We start from the raw sequence: 18,427 nt of genomic DNA on the forward strand, positions 1-18,427 counted from the left end.
AATCACCCTAACTTTGGGAAACTGGTACAGAAGACTGGAGGGAAAGGGAGAAGGGAGAGATAAAAAGAGGAACAGAACAGAACCACAACCACTAAGAGGCTAGAAGCCACGTTTACACTCATATAAAAAAAAAAAAAAATCAGGCAGTGAAGGAGAAAAAACAAACAAAAACAAAAGAAAAAACCCACACACAAAAATATGAGAGAGAGAAAAGAACGTGAACTTCCAGGCTTGTCTGTGCTGTCAGTGGTAGACCGCATGTGGAGGCGGAGTCCTGACCATGTCGCTCTATCCCGGCAAGCCGGCGGTGGCTTTCCGCGGGGTGGTGGGCAATCTCAGCGGCCTGCACCTTCCGGCCCGGAGGAGACGCGTTTGGCAGCAGCCCTCAGTGCACCTTTCATGGGCCTGAGCCAGCCAGGAGCCGTAGGTGGAGACAGCAGCCGCTCTGTGTTCTGAGCCAGGATAGCTGCCGGCCAGTCGCTCTCTTGTGTGGGATGACTGAGCCCTCAGCACTCACCAGCTAGTGCAGTCCTTCGCATGTGCTGCCCTGCTCCACCCCTGCATCTCTCCATGGAGGCCTCTGGGGTCGCCAGCAGTCACCGTGTGTCTGCAGGTGTGAATCGCTCCTCTCAGGCAGTGCGTCCCGTCCAGGGAGAAGGCGCCGCTGGCCACCTCCTTCTTCTTCTCTGAAGTGTCTCTCTTGCCTCTCTCCGTGGGCTTCAGTCCACTCTTCAGATCCTTCCTGGGTCCAGCAGACCCACTTCCCCACTTCTCTTCCTCTTGTTGCTATAGCCCAGCATCTGGTCGGCAGTTCTCCCAGAGGCTCTTTCTGCTGCTTGCCACTCCACCATCTTGTTTATTCTTGAAAATAACATTTTTGGTTTGGTTTTGTTTTTATTGGGAAGCCACTTCTGCATGAGGGCTGCGCCCCTGTTTTTACTTCTGTGGTGAGTGTGTGCACTCACAATGTAATAGGTATTAAAAGGAACACTCCTGCACCCACCTGTAATCCTAGCACTCAGGAGGCCGAGGCAGGAGGATCCTGTGAGTTTGAGGCCAGCCTGGGCTCCATAATCAAGTTCAAGACCAGCCTGCACTACATATAGAGACCCTGTCTCAAAAGAGCAACATCTACCCGCCCCCCCAAAAATAAAAAGGAACATTCCTTAGACAAATTAAACTTAATAGAATTTTAGTGAAGAGAAGCAAAATACAGTTTGTAAACTGGCACCTTCTAGAAGCAGAGCAGGGTCTGAGGACTCCGAGTAACAGTGTGATCTGACAGTCTTTATGGAAAAGCAGAAGTGACACATAGAACACAGCTTACCTGGTTACTGCTTGCTCAGTCACCCAGTCGGTGGATTTCAGCCTGATTGGCTGAGTACAGGGTCTTCTGCCGCCAACAAAGCTCAGCTACTGTGATGAAACAGGGTCTTGCTATATGTAATGCAGGCTGGCCGTGAACTCACAGCAGCCTGCCTGCCTCAGCCTCCCAAGTGCTGGGATTATAGGCCTGCACCAGGCCCGGTTTACGGTCACTAAACTTCATACTGCTTTGGTTTATTGTCGCTTAGTGAATCACAGCCTCCTACAAAATTTATTTACTTATTTATTTATTTGACTTTTTGAGACCGGGTTTCACTGTGCTGTTCAGGCTGGCTTTGAACTCACTTTGTAGCCCAGATGGGCCTTAACTTACAGCGATCCTCCTGCCGCATAGCAAGGATAGTACAGTGTAGGAGCTTGCCCTTCACCTGTAGGATTAGTGAGTCTGGAGACGTAATTCATCTAAAGGAATCTGTGAGGTCATTGTATGAACAGTAAATGAGGAATTGACTCTTCCTACTGCGGAGCACTGCGTAAGAATTTCCCTGCTTTATGATCCCATGTTTATTCAGCCGGGGCAAGAGCCCACCTTCTGCATTTGGAGGCCTCTCGCACTGCTCACTGTGGGTTTGTGCTTTTTCGGGATGTAAGAGTTCTTTGACCCTAGTCCCCAAGTGACTGTACTTGGAGGTGGGCCTTTCGGTGATTAAGGCTAAGGAGTCATGAGAGAAAGGCCTCTGCTCACCACCCGTGTCCTGGGAGAGCAGCTGCCGGAGAAGAGGTCTTGCCTGCAGCTTGATCTTGGGCTTCCCGGCTCCCTGAGCTGTGAGAGAGAATTTCCGTGTTTGCAGTCATCCAGCTGGTGGGGTTTTGTTGGGCAGCCTGGGCTGACTAGTGCAGAGTGTCTGACTCTCGCGGGACTCTTCTGCCGGAGAGGAAGGCATGTGAACACGTCAGCATCCATAGATATCATAGATATCACCTGGCAGTGGGCCGCGGGCTGCGGGCCGCCTGGGCCCAAGGTGCACTTGGGTGGGCGAGTGGTGGGGAACATCAGTGAGGGAAGGGGAGAGGGCTGGAGACGGGGCTTGTGACGACATTTAAGGGGAGAGCGGAAGATGATTTCTCCCAGTTCAAAGGAAAATCCCTTGGAAAACAAGCCCGGGTGCAGCGGGATCAACTTGGCCCCGTTCTCCTGACCACCAGCTAGGAAGGGGCTCAGGGCATAGGGCAGGGTTCAGGCGGGGCAGGCACGGGCACTGCTGAGGTAGCCTGGGGCATGAGCAGAGTCCCGACGCAGCCTCCTTTTGCCCCAGTGAAAACTCTTTAGAATCCCTACAAGGGAGAGCCCTGCTCTGAGACATGCCCATCGGCCCTCCAGCCTGGCTGGGGATGACCTGAGAGCAGGGACCTGTCTTGGGGCGGAGAAGGGGTGTGTCTGGTCAGGGGGTACCAGGGGAGGTACCGTGGCTGCCTTGTTTTCTTCCTTGTTTAAAAATTTCCAGCGGGCTGGGGATATAGCTCAGTGGCATAAGCGCCTGCTGGCAAGCGCAAGGTTGTGAGTTCAATCCCCGGTACCGCCCCCCCAAAAAAAACCTCCAATTAGAAGCTGGGCGTGTTTGCACACACCTGCAATCCCAGCGCTCTGAGAGGCCGAGGTGGGAGGTTCGGAAGTTTGGGCCCAGCAGGAGCAGCTTGGTGACTTAGTGAGACCCTTTCTCACAGTTTCAGAAGGGGTGGCTGCTGGGGATTGAGCTCAGTGCAGAGGCCCGGCTTGCAGTTCCCGGGGCCTCACCCCGCCTCCCAGAGGACCCCCAGTGACACACTGAGGAACTGAAGGTGTGCGTGTGTGGTGGTGGTGAGGGGACGACTGGAACTGGCTGCATTTGGAAGCGTTGGTCACTGCTGCCCGGGCCTTGCATGCTGAGGGTCCGGCGTGGACCTGCACGCCCCGTGTGCTGGTGGACCTCGAATCACTGCTCAGGCATGTTCGCCCGGAGGACTGTGGAGTGGGTCTGGCTGGTGACCCGCCCGCCTTTCCCTTCCACGGCCACAAGGGGCCGAGAAGGTGCAGGGATACTCCTGGCTTCGGCGTGAATGGTGCCCAGCAGATCCCACTGAAGCAGGCTCTGAAGCTCCAGACGGACTCAGTTAGGTGGGCAGGGCCGGATGGGTCGCACACTGTCGAGGAAGAGCGTGGGCAGTGGGCTGGCAGCGGCTGTGCCCTCCGAGGCGGCCCCGAGCAGGTTAGACCCCGCCAGGCCGGGCCTCTCTGCCGATCGCTTTTGAGGGCTCAGGCCCAGGTAGCTGTTAGCGAGTGCGGCCCCGTGGTCAGGAGAGCCCTGCTCACAGCAGGAGGAGCTGGAAGCCCTGTGAATCCGTCCTCCTGGGCGGGAACCTGGCGTACTTCTCCTAACTGGAACCTAAGAGATGTGAGAGACACCTCAGTTTCTCTGTGCTGAGGAATTTTCTGGGAAGAGAATGTGTTTATAATTTTCGATTCCTTTGTTTTTAGATCACATGAAAGGATTAAGGGCCCCGACTTTGAAAAGAAGGCTGGAATGCAGGTAACTTGGTTTGCTCCTTCCTGTGTGTGGGTCTGTGTGCTGACGTGAGCATCTGAATTGAGAGACAAAAGCGGGGCAGAAACACCGCACATGCGTACCACAGGAAAGGGCCGGGGCCGGGCGTGTGCGAAGCCAGCCCCGCGGGGTAGCTCAAGAGATGGGGCGGGGCGGGACAGGGCCCCAGGCCTCTGTCTTCCTGTTCTGACTGTGGCCGTCATGAGGTGGCTGACTTTGAACTTCACCTGAGTAGATTCAGACCGAATGGGTCTTAGATTTGCTGTCACTCAGCATCGCGTTTGTGGGATTTGTCTGTGATTTTGGCTGCAGCAATAACTGGTGTGTTCTCATCCTGTCAGAGCGTGTGTGTGATTAGCGGTCCCATTATCAAGAACCCGTGGTACCTTGGTACCTTTGCATCTTTTTTTTTTTTTTTTTTTGAGACAGGGTCTTGCTGTGTAGTTCAGGCTGGCCTTGAACTCACTATGTGGTTGAGGCTGGCCTTCAACTCATGGTGATTCTCCTGCCTCAGCCTCCCCAGTGCTGGAATTACAGGCATGCGCCACCATGCCCAGCCTGCATCTTTTCTTAAAACTCAATTATGAGGTTCTTTTTCTTCAGCCACTGCCTAAATCTAAATTCCGAATTCTCTGAATATTCATTTGGAAAGGGCCCTTGTGGCTTTTGAACCAGAGCGACTGGGTGTCTTGGCTAATTATGTAATAGCAGGTAATGATAACCAGCATTCACTGAGTACTTACATCTCCAAGGCACTGCGAATTTCTTAGTGCAGGCTGTTTTCTGAGTGCCTGTGACGGCCGAGTGGGCGCTGGCGGTTGAAGACCTGACATTCTCATTAGAGCCTCTTAATAACCGTGGAGTGGATCCTGTTACTTCTGTTTTCTGGACGAGGAAACCGAGGGGCCGGAGAGGTTAATGACTTGCCCAGTGTCATGCAGCCTGTAAGTGGCAGGGCCAGGGTTTCAGCCAGGCCTGTCTGATTTTGGAGCTGTGTATCAGCTGTCTTTTGCTGCATAACGAATGGTTCCAAAGAAAGCACCTTAAAAGGAAACAGTACTAATCACGTGTGATCCCTCAGTTCCTGTGAGGAGGGGATTGTGACGGGCAGCTGGTTCCTGCCTGCCTGGTGGCAGAGGAGGCTGAAATGATCTGAAGAGTCCGTTGGTACCCAGCACCTACCTGGGCTAGGACAGCTGTGCTCTCTGAGCTTGGCTCTGTCTGGAAAGTCTCAGGGTCAGTGGTTTGAGGTAGCGGACGTCTTCTTCTTCTTCTTTTTTCTTTTTGTCTTTTTGAGACAAGGTCTCCCTATGAAGTTCAGGCTGGCCTTGAGCTCACTTTGTCGCCCAGGCTGGACTTGAACTCACAATAATCCTCCTGCCTCATCTTTTGTATTTATCACTCTGTGTTTGCAGTATATAATGTTTATATTCCTTGTATAGACTTGGTACATGGAAATAGCACATCTTAATTCCCCTTTTATCATCCCTCCATCTCTTGATCCTCTTCCCATTTGAGAGAGATCTATATCCCTACTTCCTATTACCTTTTTCTTTTTCTTTGCCTTTTTCTATATTTTGAGTTTCTCACATAAGAAACCATGTGATAGTTAAGTGCCTCTGGGTTAACAAGTGTAAGTCCCAAGAGGGCCACGGGGGGCGTGCTGGCTGGAGGGCGGGCCCAGAAAGTCCTGGGGTTTCTCGCCCTGCGTTCATTCTGTGACGCAGGCTGCTACTAAGATCTGCCAGGTCCAGGTGAGGAGCGGGGTCCTGCCTGTCCATGACAGAACTGGGATGCTATTTCTGAAGACTGGACAGCTGGAGTGTATGGCAGTGTGGCCAGCTCTGGAAAGAATCATCTGCCACAGACTGTATTCCTAACCTCTAAAATGTGCTATTGAATTTTATATTTATTATGAAATTAATTTTCATTCACTAAAGGAGGTGGGGATGAAGCTCAGTGGTAGAGCACTTTCTTAGCCTGCGCAAGGGCGTGAGTTCAATCCCTAATACTGCCAGAAATAAATAAAGAGAAATACAGTGGAGTCATAGAAAGTGTAAAGCAGAAGTTTCTGTTTCCAGCATTCCTTTTTCTGTTCATTAGTAGCTTAACGCTTGGTGGTCTCTGTCCAGATTTACCTGGCCGTGTATACTTGGTCCTCGTGTGTGTGTGTGTGTGTGTGTGTGTGTGTGTGTGCGCGCGCGCGCGCGCGCGCGCGCAGAGCCCATAGAGCATGTTTTTAAGAATGGCTGAGGGATTTCCTAGAGGTCTGAAGACACAGCAACACCCCTTACAGTCTGGAGGGGACTGAAAAGGTGGGATCAGTCTGGGAGTGGCTCTCACACATTTTGTGCCAGCACTTTCTAAGTTATTGGGAAAACTGTTGGTGAAATGCATTTCTCTGTCACCGCCAGAGTTCGTCCTGAGTTCCACTGAAACTGTTCCCCCCCCACCCCCGTACCAGGAGTCGAACTCACGACCTCGCACTTACCAGGCAGGTGCTGTGCCGCTGAGCTAAATCCCCAGCCCGAAACTTGTTTTTTGTCTTTTCCTTTCAGCTTGACGGTCCACCTGTACTGTTCTCCTGTGACTAAGGAGCTGTTATTAACCAGCCCGAAATACAGATTCTGGGAGAAACGAATTGTAAGTTTTATTTTTTGCATAACACTAATTCTTGTATAGGTAGGAAGTATTTTTAGAAGAAGATAGAAAGAAGCACCGAAGTTTTCCCGGGCCAGCCTCACACATCAGTCACTCACGGCGTCGTCTAGAATAGCGACATTTAGTCCTCCACCGTTCAGCCATGTAGGAGAGGTCTGTGTTTGTTTGTTGTTAATTAGTTTTTCTTGTTTCTCAGAAGTTTGATCTAGGTCTTTAATTATGTTCTTTTCTTGTTTGTTTTTTGAGACAAGGTCTTACTATGCAGTTCAAACTGGCCTTGAACTCAGTTTATAGCCCTGGCTGGCCTTGAACTCTTGGCGATCTTCCTGCCTCAGCCTCCCAGTGCTGGGATTACAGGTGTACACCACCACGCCCGGCTAGTTCTGTTCATTTAATCTCACAGACTCCAGCTAAGATACATTCTGATTTTAAAGTGTGAATACACGTCGGCATCATTGATGCGTCTTTCTGTGTAGATTGTGGGCTGAACCAGGAAATGTAAATGTAACTTGTGGATGATGATGAGAAGCAGCAAGCAGAATAATAAAAACAGAGCGGATGGCTTCCAACCGGACAGAAGAAAAGGGGTCTGTGCAGTGCAGGGTAGCACAAGGGAGGACATGGCACGGAAGTCCGGTGCGTAGGAAGCGCAGACTCGCAGAAGAGCCCTATTATTGAGTGGATTCGTTCCTGAAATCAAAACAAGACAAGAAACCCCCAGACAAACAGGAAAGGAGGATGATACACCAAACGGAAGCCCAAGGGAGAGGTAGACGTGGAGGCCAGAACAGAGCAGAAGACCCCAGGCGGAGGGCAGCTGCAGGTTACTGCCAGGGGCCGAGTGGAGATGGGGGCTCCGGCTGGCGGGATGAAGTAACCTGCCATCCCTCTGCCGCGGACATACGGCAGGACATCTGCCTGCACCTCCCCGTGCTCAGCCTCCGGCTGGCAGACTGAGCACCAGAACCTGATCGGCCAGCGTGGACGCGGAAGCAGTGCCTCAAGCTCACGGCCAGCCTGGGCTACGGAGTGAGTTCAGGGCCAGCCTGGGCTACATAGCGAGACCCTGTCTCTCAAAAACCAAAGCAGTTATCAGAGATCTCTTCTCCCAAATAAGCCCCAAGCCCCGATGGTTTGATATGTGCTTTATGCCGAATGTTCAGAGACTAAACAATCCCAATGCTGTATGAGTCATTGTAAGAAATAACAGTAAGGTAGGGGCTGGGGATTTAGCTCAGTGGCACAGCGCCTTCCCGGCAAGCACAAGGTTGTGAGTTTGATTCCCGGTACCGGAAAAAAAAAAAACCCAAAAAAGAAATAACAGTAAGGTAAATTGCTCAGCATGGTTGCAAAACAGACCATGTTGGTACACGGAGAAAAAGCCGTTACATATACGAACACAGTGAAAATCCGAAGTAAGGACTGCAATTGGCTTCACTGAGTGGAGCAGTGTTAAAAACTCCATCACAAGTAGCATGTGTTATTCCAGAAATGCGAGGGTGTTTTGACGGCTGCACTTTGTCACCGTCAGTTCTATGACACTGGTAGACTGAAGGGTGCGGAACTCTCCTTCCTTCACGAGCGGCTTGGGGGATGCCTGTCACGGAGCAGTCACTGCCCTGGTGACAGAGGCCGGCCTTTGGGGAGCAGGGGAGGGCTGCGTGTTCCGACCATGGACCGACCCAGACTAGCGCGGAGCAAGCCCAGAACACAGGGCAGGGTTTTGTCCCGAAGGGGAGCGGCGGGACATCCGGGATGGGACGGAGGGGAGCAAGCGTGCGTGGAGTGGAAAGCCTGTGGTGAAGGGCAGATGCACGGGTTAGGCGTTTAATAGGTTGCCAGATCCTCCTCAACAAGTGAGTTATTTTGGCTTTATCATGTTTTCAAACTTAAAATACTTGGTAAGCGGATTCAGGAGTTGTTACACGCAGGGTCTGTGATTTCCGCGCCTGGTCCCCTTGGGCCGGCCGCTGTCGGTGTGGCCGTGAGAAGCCTTGGAAAGCTGATCGTGTGTGACCTCTCGTTTTAACAGGTGGCGATCGAGATCGAAACTCCCACCCAGATAGCTCTGATCGACGAGGCGTCGGGCGAGGTAACGAAACCTGAGATAGCGGGTTCTTGGGTGCTGAAATGCTCTCGTCCTTCCCCTTGCTCGGACACTTGTTTAACCTAAGACACTGACTTGATTCGGTGCGGCAGCCCGCGTGGGCCCTGACAGGAGCGCCGTGGCCGGGCTGAGCCTGCAGGCCTTTGCCACCCACACTCCGGATGCGCGGGGCCAGGCCCAGGCCCTGGCGGATCCCTCCCAGTCTGGTCCACGGGCGGCTGTTGTTCTTCCCTCGTCCTCCCGTGGTAGAAAGGGCAGAAAAGCCCCTTCACAGGGCACCAAGCACCCGCGGGGGCACCACCCACCCCCAGTGGCTTCCCGGGGGCGGGGGTTTCCGCTGAAAAGGGAGCACATTCGGTGCATAGCTGCAATGTATCTATTTCCCATCCTGAAGCGAGTGGGATGGCCTACTTTGTCAGAATTGCTCCTTTTTATTATTGCATGCTCACGAAGGAAATGCCCGTTATTGATAATAGCACATGATACCATCCTCATGTTTCATTACTACAATGCCGAGGATGTAAAATGGTACTTTTTGGGTTTGGTTTTGTTTTTGGTTGAGACAGAGTTTTGCTTCGTAGCTCAGGCTGACCTTGAACTGGACGTGATCCTCTGGCCTCAGCCTCTGTGTTTTCTTTTTTAGAGATGGTCTTGTTAAGTAGATGTAGCCCAGGCTGGCCTCATCTCACAGTGATCCTCTTGCCTCAGCCTCCCAAATGCTGGGATTACAAGCATGTGCCACCCCATCTGGCTGGTGCTTAATGTTTTTGAAGCCATTTTAGAATTTTTTTCTGAATTTTCTTAAATATAAAAAAAGTCACTACTGCAGTACACGAAATTTATTTTTCATCCTTAAATTTAGAAATAGTGCTTGGTGGATATATTGTTTTAATAGTAAATAGGACTGTAAATTGACCTTTTTAAGACAGAAAGCAAAACAAAACAGGGAACAGTGGCTTACTCCTATAATCTCAGCACTCAGAGGCTGAGGCAGGAAAATTGCTGTGAGTTCAAGGTCAGCATGGAATACATAGCAAAACTCTGTGTCAAAAAAACCAAAGAATGAAAACAAAAAACCCATAGGGGACAGCCAAGATGAGAAGAAATTTGCCCTGTATTTTTGTTTTGTTTCGTTTTTTTGGTACCAGGAATTGAACTCAGGACCTTGCACTTGCCAGGCAGGCGCTTGTGCCGCTGAGCTGTATCCCTGGCCCTTGCCCTGTTTTTTGACAAGTCTGGTCATGTTTGTTCTGTAATCTGGCTGTGGCATGTTGCTTAGATGCGGTTAACTCTCAAGATGTCTTGGGTCCTGTAAACATGATCAGCGCAGAGGTGACTTTTTCAGATTATCTCTCCTTGGAAGACCAGACAGTTGAATCATTCCTCTCATCCCATTTGCATCCTTAGGGGAAATGACAGAGGGAAAAGGGTGCAGGCGGCCCGAGCCTCTCTGAGGACCATCCCGGAGCGCCTTCCTGGGCGCACGGCCTCAAAGTGCAGGTGCCCTGGGCGGGGCTGCCTCAGAGCCGGCGGTGGGCAGCGGGCGGCTCCTGGTGGCAGAGCCTTGAGGCCCCTCCCTGTCCTCGGTTTTGTGCGCGCCCTGCTTCTGTGCATTTTTTTGTCCAGCCCTGGCCACGGGGAGGGAAACGGTCTGAAAGGAGCCTTCGGAGCGAATAGCGCTGGCCTGGTGGCAGAGCACCTGCGTAGCGCGCACAGGCTCTGGGTTCCGTCCTTAGCACTGCAAAAGAAGACAGGAAGAACAGCGTCATACTCAGGTGGGGGGTGCGTGTGTGAGCAGCGAGGGTCCCCAGCTCTACCGCTGACGGCTGGAGAGCATCCGTGCCCGGCGGGCTCTGCCCTGAAGGGAGCTGCGATGTGCAGGGTGGTGAATTGGGCCGCAGCTACACATAGGCCTTTTAATTTTTGTAATAACAGCGAGGTGCTCACAGCCAGTTGAAACAGAAGTCAGTGGCTCGTAATGTACTCGCTGGGGTGCGTGTCCTCCTCCACAGCCGCGCCGGAATGTCTCTGCCACCAGAGAACCCAGTGGGGCCGCCCGCAGCCCCTGTGCCAGCTCCCACTCATCACCGAGTGCCTGGCGTGTTTCGCACCCTCCATTTCAGTGGATTGTGCAGCCGGGCCCTGGCGTCCTGCCCTTCCGCTGAGCGCACGTTCTCCAGGGCCATGGTGCCCCGGGGGCCGTCGTGCTGTGTCTAGCGTGGCTCGGTCACTCCGGTGGCCCTTTCCCGCCGTGTTGACAGCGTGTTTATCCGCCCTCTGTGGCTGGACGTTCAGAGTGTTTCCCCTTTGGGGCTGGTGTGAGCAGTGTTAGGAACGTTCGTGTGCAGAGTTCGGTGTGAACGTGTTTTCAGCTCTCGTGGTGGCACTGGGGAGGCCCGTGGCCACATGGTTGTAGGGAGGACAGGGGTCCACTTGTGTCCAGCACTTGGAGAGGAAGGAAATGGGGAGAGAAGACACAGTCCCATGATAACTTCCGTCACTGTTGTTTCTTTATTTTCTTTTTAGAAGGAAGAGATTGTTGTGACTCTCTTACCAGCTGGTCACTGCCCAGGATCAGTTATGTAAGGGGGCTCCTCTATTTTGCTGTCTTATTATATGTAAATGTGCATTATATTTGTAGAAACACATTTTTAGGGGCTGGAAAATAATAGGTGTGGGGAGAGTTGACACTTCTTGGCACTGTCGTTCATTTTTGTTTCTAAGTTGAGCACGGGGGCCTGAGTTGAGGATAGGATTCTCGTAGCAGAAGGCTTCAGTGGCCGATTCCTCCTGACTTCGCGCTGTCTGGTCACATGGATTTCTGTCTCCATAAGCAGAAATGAGCTCAATATATGACTCCCAGGGCTCGTGTATTATAGGACACACATAGCAAACTCCCCACGGCAGCTCTCTGTCATTTCCTTCCACCCCGGGGAGAAGGCGGCAGTTCAGCGCTGGGGATGCCTTAGAGCTGGTGCGTTCCGCTAACGTTGTGTAAGGGGAGTGTGGGGCAGGATGCGCTTGCTGTGCCTTTAGCGAGCGTTTGCCCCCGAGGGCTTGCACGAGACTTGGAAGTCACTGGGGTTTATTTTCTTTGCAGGTTTTTATTTCAGGGTGATAATGGAACTGTCTTATACACAGGAGACTTCAGACTGGCCAAAGGAGAAGCTGCCAGGATGGAGCTTCTGCACTCCGGGGGCAGGTACTGGGCCTCAGGCGGTTCCGGGATTATATAAAGCGGGCCACTTGGTTTACGAAGTGTTACTGGAGCCGGGCGTGGGGGCACACACCTGCGATCCCACTGCTCTGGGAGGCTGAGGCAGGAGGATAATGAGGCTGAGCTCAGGTTGGACAGCTTAGTGAATTGGCCAGAGATTGTCTCAAAATAAAAAATGGGAAAAGGGTGGGGGATCTGTGTCAGTGTGGAGGTCCTGGGCTCACTCCCTAGTACTAAAAAAAAGGTGGTGGTGCTCTTTTCCCACCGAATGCAAGCCTTTGTTTCTAATAGAAATCAACTTGATTACAACAATTCTAATAAACTGTTCTCTCCCCCAGGTAGGGTAACGGGAAGTTCTGTGTGTGGGTCCAGAGTCACTGGGTCATTCTGTGTAACCTCCACGGTGGGGAAATCATTTCTCAAGAGAGCTGAGGAACGAAGCGGACAGAAACACCCCAGTGGAGCAGATGTGGAGCAGATCACCCCATAGAGAAGCGAGCTCACGTTCCACGGGACTCGAGATGCCTCACCCCAACCTTTCCTTTCAGAGTGAGAGACATCCAGAGCGTGTATTTAGATACTACTTTCTGCGACCCAAGATTTTACCAGATTCCCAGTCGGGTAGGTCTGCCGGGGAAGCGGGTGACCTTGGGGGTGGCTGGTGCCTGGCTAGAGGTGTGCAGGCCACGCCTTGGTCATTGCTGTCACCCCTGGTTGGAAACCTGCGGAGGTTGGGGAGAAAGAGGGTGAGGGAGGCTCTTCAAGTGCTAAGTGTCTTTTAAAACTCCCTCCTAGGGGGAGTGTCTCAGCGGCATTTTGGAGCTGGTCCAGAGCTGGATCACGCGGAGTCCGTATCACGTGGTGTGGCTGAACTGCAAAGCCGCTTACGGCTACGAGTACTTATTCACCAACCTGAGCGAGGAGCTGGGGGTGCAGGTACCGTGCCGCCCACCCGCCCCGGCCCTCCCGCCGCCCACCCTGCGGCCCAGCGAGTGTGCTGGCCCCGCTGCAGCCCTGCACCCCTCCTCTCCGTTCGCGTTCCTGCCTGCTTTTTTGTCATCTCTCCTTTTAGGGTTTTTTTTTTGGTCTTGAAAATAAGAATTTTTATCAGTTCATATTTATTTTGTAAATGGTGGGGTTTCGTTGCGGCATTTGTGTATGTGCCCGTAACATTTTATGGAGAAGGTGGAGTTTTGTTTGTTTGTTTTGTGGCACTGGGCGGTGAATCCCGGGCCTTTGCACTGAGCTACTTCCCCAGCCCCTTTTAAATTTTCAATTGGAGACAGTCTCTCTCAAAGTCACTAAGTTGCCCAGCCTGGCCTCGAACGTGCAGTCTTCCTGCCTCAGCTTCCCAGACTGTTTCTATTACAGATAAAACCCACCGTGCACTGCTGAGAAGGTGAAGTTTTGATAGTGACACTGAACCAAGTGAAGTACTGGGACAGGCTGATGTTTAAATTCTGTTTAGTTTTGTGCCAGTTAGACCCCCAGCCAACAAGCTTATGCCAAGAACTACGCTGCAGATAAGGTATTGCAGTGCAGCTGAGAGGAGTTAGTTTTCCTGCAGTTTCAGAAGCTCCTCCTCTGTTTTCCGTCCCCTCTGCTCTGTGTCTGTTTCCTAGGCCCGCTTTCCTCGGCCTCCTTGTCTGCGTCCTTCTGTCCAAGTGTGCGAGTATCAAGTTGTCTGCAAGGCCTGGTCCTTATTCGGAGATTGCCTTTCCTCTGTTTTCGAGGTTAAAGTTGCCGTTTAAATTAAAATCACAGTGGTGGTGGATCGTGTCCGCACACATGATACGCCGTCTGGTTTTGCCCTTCCGCCTGCCTTGGCGAGCGCAGAGGTAGCAGTTACTTGTTGGTCCCAAGCTGGTGCTGCCTTTCGGGGCGTGCGGAGCGGAACATGCTGGCGCCGTGCCCCAGGACCTTACGGGGCAGCCTGCCCGGGCGGGGGCAGGGAGGGAAGTCTTCTCTTAAGCCTGTGAATCCCTTTGCGGGGACAGTTCTAGATCAGGCATTTAAAAAAGGAGTGAGGTTTTTGACCAAGGGACGTAAGTAATTATTGGTGGCAACTTTTCCAGTCCTCACTTTTTGGTGAAAATAAGTCTCTAGACCACTGTGTGGACATCTCAGAGGTTGCCCCTTTGTCTCTTCCTGAGGGTCCCACACAGTGAATCTCACCGTTGCTTCTCACCGGTCAGTAGTAAGCAAGCAGCCAGCAACATGGAGCACAGCTTAAGGAAGCAGCTGTCCTTGTGTTTGCTTTTAAAATACCCATCTTGGTTAACAGTCGCACAGCAGTGGGGCATAGTGGCACACACCTGTAATCCCAGCACTCAGGAGGCTGAGGCAGGAGGATCGCCACAAGTGTGAGGCCAGCCTGGGCTGCACAGTAAACTCAAGGCCACCTGGAACTACATGGGGAGACCCTGTCTCAAAACAAAACAAGAGAAAAAAACAATTAGCGCAGCAATTTGACATTATTCGAACCTGTTACTCAGACATCAAAATGAGAAGGCTTCCTTTTATCATATCTTAGTCCCCGTATGAATGTAGCTGCTTTTCTTTTGCTCTGAAGTACTTGGCAGATAAGTCCAAGTAAACCTGACCGGTGGGTTTAATGCTTTACAGTGCCTCAGCCTTGTAGCCTAGGAGTGGCCAGTGTGCGAAGTGTCAGGTCTCCTTAGCCTGGGGAAGGGGTAGTGGTGGGCCCCGGGCCTGCTCCCGAGTGCGCCTTCTTCCCTGCGGCCCCTCTGCGCCGCGTCTCTGAGAGCAGGGAGGACTCACGAGGTCAGGGTTTAGCATAAAGCCCGGCGGACACGCAGACCACGCGCTCCGGGTGAGTGGGGGACAGCCGCGGCCTCGGCGAGGCGGGAGGAAGTCCGCGGGCCAGCGGGTCCTCTCTTAGCTCGCTGCCGGCCGACCGCCCCGTCCTCGTCCCGCGCCTCCCTGGGCAGGTCGCACCTGGAAACGCCTCGGTGACGGCGCGCCCGTCGTTCTCTGCAGGTTCACGTGGACAAGCTGGACATGTTCAGAAACATGCCCGACATCCTGCAGCACCTCACCACGGAGCGCAGCACCCAGATCCACGCCTGCCGCCACCCCAAGGTAGCTGGGAGATGGCCGTGCCCGTGGGGTTTGTGGGATCCATAAACGTGCGTTCTAAGAGACCCCAGAAATCCCCTGTGGAGGCGTTCACCACCTCACAGACGGAAGAACCGAGGCCAGGCGGCTGCGCGTCCCGGATTCCTCAGCATGCGCCCCAGTCAGTCCTGGACACAGATCCTTGGGGTTTTAAAATCTATTTCTGTCCCTTTTTTTTTCTTGGCTTTTTGAGACAGGGTTTTCCTACGCAGTTCAGGCTGGCCTTGAGCTCACTTTGTAGCCCAGGCTGGTCTTGAACTCGCAACAATCCTCCTTCCTCAGCCTCCCGAGTGCTGGGATTACAGGCATGTACCACCACTCCCAGCTTTATTTCTGTACATTTGAGAATGGGAGTTTACTTGTACTGAAATGATAAGATGTCGTAGCTCAAAACTTACCCATAGACTACTGCTATTCATTTATTTTTAAAATTTTTATGAGTACATATTTGCCATCCGTAACGATCACATTTCGCACAGGGGGTTTGCACCTGTACATATTGTCTGTGCCTCTTTCCTGTTCCCTTTTTCTCCCCTCACTCTCTCCTCCCCCATCTACAAAGGATTTGCTTCCAGTTTCTCCTTCCAGTCTCTTCTTTTCACTTCTGCCTCCCTGCCCTCCCGTGTTCTCCTTCCGCTTTGAACGTGCTCTTCCTACTTGTACTCGCTGTCGTCCACTGCGTTCCTTGTTTACCGCAGGGTCTCCTCACCCAGGAGAATCAATGTGATGTTAAATTTGTGAGTCTGATTTATTTTACCTAAGATGATGGCCTCAGGGTGTGTTCATTTTCCTACAAATCATCAGGTTTAACCTTCATGGTACAGTGGTACTCCGCTGTACATAAATACCATTCATCCATTGATGGGCATATCGGCTCTTTCTAAGACTTAGCTGCTACAGATTGTGCTACCGTAAACATGGGTGTGCATATATCACCGTGGTATGATGATTTTAACTCTTCTGGGGAGACATCAAGATGAAGAATTTAAAAAAAAAAGAATAGCTCGGTCAAATGGGACCTCTGGTCCTAGTTTTTTTAGGAATCTCTACACTAATTTCCACAGTGTTGTACCACTGTGTACACTCCCACTGATGGTAGAAAAGGATTTATTTTTCCCCACAGCCCCTCCAGCATTTGTTGTTGATTTCTTGATGGCAGCCACTCTTTCTGGGGTGAGGTGGAATCTCAGCATTGTTTGAATTTGCATTTCTTGAATGACAAGTGATACAGAGCATTTTTTCATATATGTATTTGCTGTTTGTACTTCTTCATTTAAGAAGTGTGTATTCATTTGAGATGCCCATTTCTACACTGGGTCTTTAAGTTTAGGGGGTCTGATTTTTTTGAGTTCCTTTATATTCTAGAGGGCCGGGGATATAGTTCAGTGGCATAAGCGCTTGCCTGGTAAGCCTAAGGGCATGAGTTCGATTCCTGGTACAAAAAAAAAACAACCCATAAAGTTTTATATTCTAGATATTAGTCTTTTGTCTGAGGAACAGCTGGCAAAATTTTTTTTCCCACACTGGGTTATCTCTTCACTCTGTTGTTGGTTTCTAATAAGATGAGATCCCAGTTGTTGGTACATTGTGGTATTTCCTTTGTGATCAGGGTTTTGTTGATGTGCTGCGTTCTGTTTGCCAGTATGTTACTGAGGATTTTTGCATCTATATTTACTAAGGAGATTGGCTTGTATTTCTCTGTGTCGGTTGGATCCTTCTGTGGTTTTGCTATCAGGGTAATGCTTGCTTCCAGGAGTAACTTTGGGAGTATTGTTTCCCTTTCAATTTCACTAAAGAGTCTGAGGAGTAGTGGCATTAGATCTTCTCTGCCTGGCAAGTGCCAGGTCCCGAGTTCAATTCCTGGTACCAAAAAAAAAAAAAAAAAAAGATCTTCTCTAGAGTTGTTAGAGAATTCCATTATGCCTGAGCCTTTCCTTGTTGGTAGTTTTTTTAAATTGACTGACATTGGATTATTTAGAATTTTTATATGTTCTTGATTCAGCTTTGGTAATTCATATGTATCTAGGAATCTGTCCATTTCTTCTCACTTTTTCATATTGGGGTACAGGCTGTCAAAGTATGTACTGATGATGTTCTGGATTTCTGCAGAATTGATTGTGATTTCACCCTTTTCATTCCCAATTGTGTGGATTTACCTTTTCTTTCCTTTTTTTGAATAAGGTTGGCCAGGGTTTGTCTGTTTTTATTTAATCTTTCAAAGAAACAACTCTTTTTTTTTTTTTTTTTTTGTCTTTTTGTCTTTTTGCAACTGTGCAGTTCAGGATGGCCTTGTAGCTCAGGCTGGCCTCAAACTCACAGCAAGCCTCCTGTCTCAGCCTCCCAAGTGCTGGGATTACAGGTGTGTGCCACCACACCCAGCAGAGCCAACTCCATGATTCGTTGATTCTTTGTGTTGTTTTCTTAGTCTCAAGTACATTGATTTCTGTTCTGATCTTTATAATTTCTTCCCTCTTATGAACTTTGGGCTTGAGTTGTTCTTTTTTTTAGAGGTTTGAGGTTCAACATTGGGTTATTTGAGCTCACTCCAATTTGCTAACGTGGGAATTCATCACTATAAACTTCCCTCATAGAACTGCTTTCATTGTGTCCCATAAGTTCTGGTATGTCATAATGATGTTCTTGTTTTATGTTAGAGACTGTCTAATTTCTTTTTTAATTTTATCCATGAGCTGTTGGCTGTTCATGAGGGTATTGTTCAATTTCCATGTGTTTATGTAGTTTTTGTGGTTTCTTTTGCCATTGATTTCCAATTTCATTACACTATGATCTGATAAGATGCATGGAATAGTTTCAGCTTCTTTGCATTTACTTAAGCATGTTCTGTCAGCTGGTCTATTTTGAGAAGGTCTCATATGCTGCTGAGAAGAACATGTATTCTGATGTTATGGGGTAGAACATTCTAAATGTGTACTAAGTCCATTTGTTCAAAGGTTTGTTTCAGCACTGATACTTCTTTGTTGATTTTCTTTTTTTTGTCTAGTTATCTTTATTTGTGACAGGGGTGTCATGTGCTTATCTGAGTTTCCATATCCACTAGTGTTTGTTTTATATAGTTGGGTGAGCCAGTATTCGGTGCACATATATTTATGATTGTTATCTTTTTCTCTTGGATTGTTCCCTTAACAAGTATGTAGTGACTTTTTTTGACTCTTCTGGTCAGTCGTGGTTTCAAATCTACTTTGTCTACAAATAGAATAGCTACCTGTACTTTTTTTCTGGATTCCTGTCACACAGTATTGTTTTCTATCCTTTGACTTTCAATCTAAACAAAATCTGAATTTTTGTTTTGTTTTGTTTTTTGTTTTGAGACAGGGTCTCTCTATGTAGGTCAGGCTGGCCTTGAGCTCACTTTGTAGCCCTGGCTGGTCTTGAACT

General features: G+C 50.3%; 1 protein-coding gene across 1 annotated transcript in view; it reads left to right on the top strand.

Moving 5' to 3' along the window:
- The window catches only part of Dclre1c (DNA cross-link repair 1C), a 40,463-nt gene that overhangs the window by 5,500 nt on the left and 16,536 nt on the right, over nt 1-18,427 (top strand). Inside the window, 8 exon segments of the mRNA XM_005387152.2 lie at nt 3,842-3,893; nt 6,467-6,551; nt 8,602-8,661; nt 11,203-11,258; nt 11,777-11,878; nt 12,442-12,514; nt 12,689-12,829; nt 14,894-14,995. Of these exon segments, the coding sequence (XP_005387209.2) occupies nt 3,842-3,893; nt 6,467-6,551; nt 8,602-8,661; nt 11,203-11,258; nt 11,777-11,878; nt 12,442-12,514; nt 12,689-12,829; nt 14,894-14,995 (671 nt within the window).

The sequence above is a fragment of the Chinchilla lanigera genome, unplaced genomic scaffold (genome assembly GCF_000276665.1).
Source record: "Chinchilla lanigera isolate Chin_1 unplaced genomic scaffold, ChiLan1.0 scaffold00028, whole genome shotgun sequence".
Lineage (NCBI taxonomy): Eukaryota > Metazoa > Chordata > Mammalia > Rodentia > Chinchillidae > Chinchilla > Chinchilla lanigera.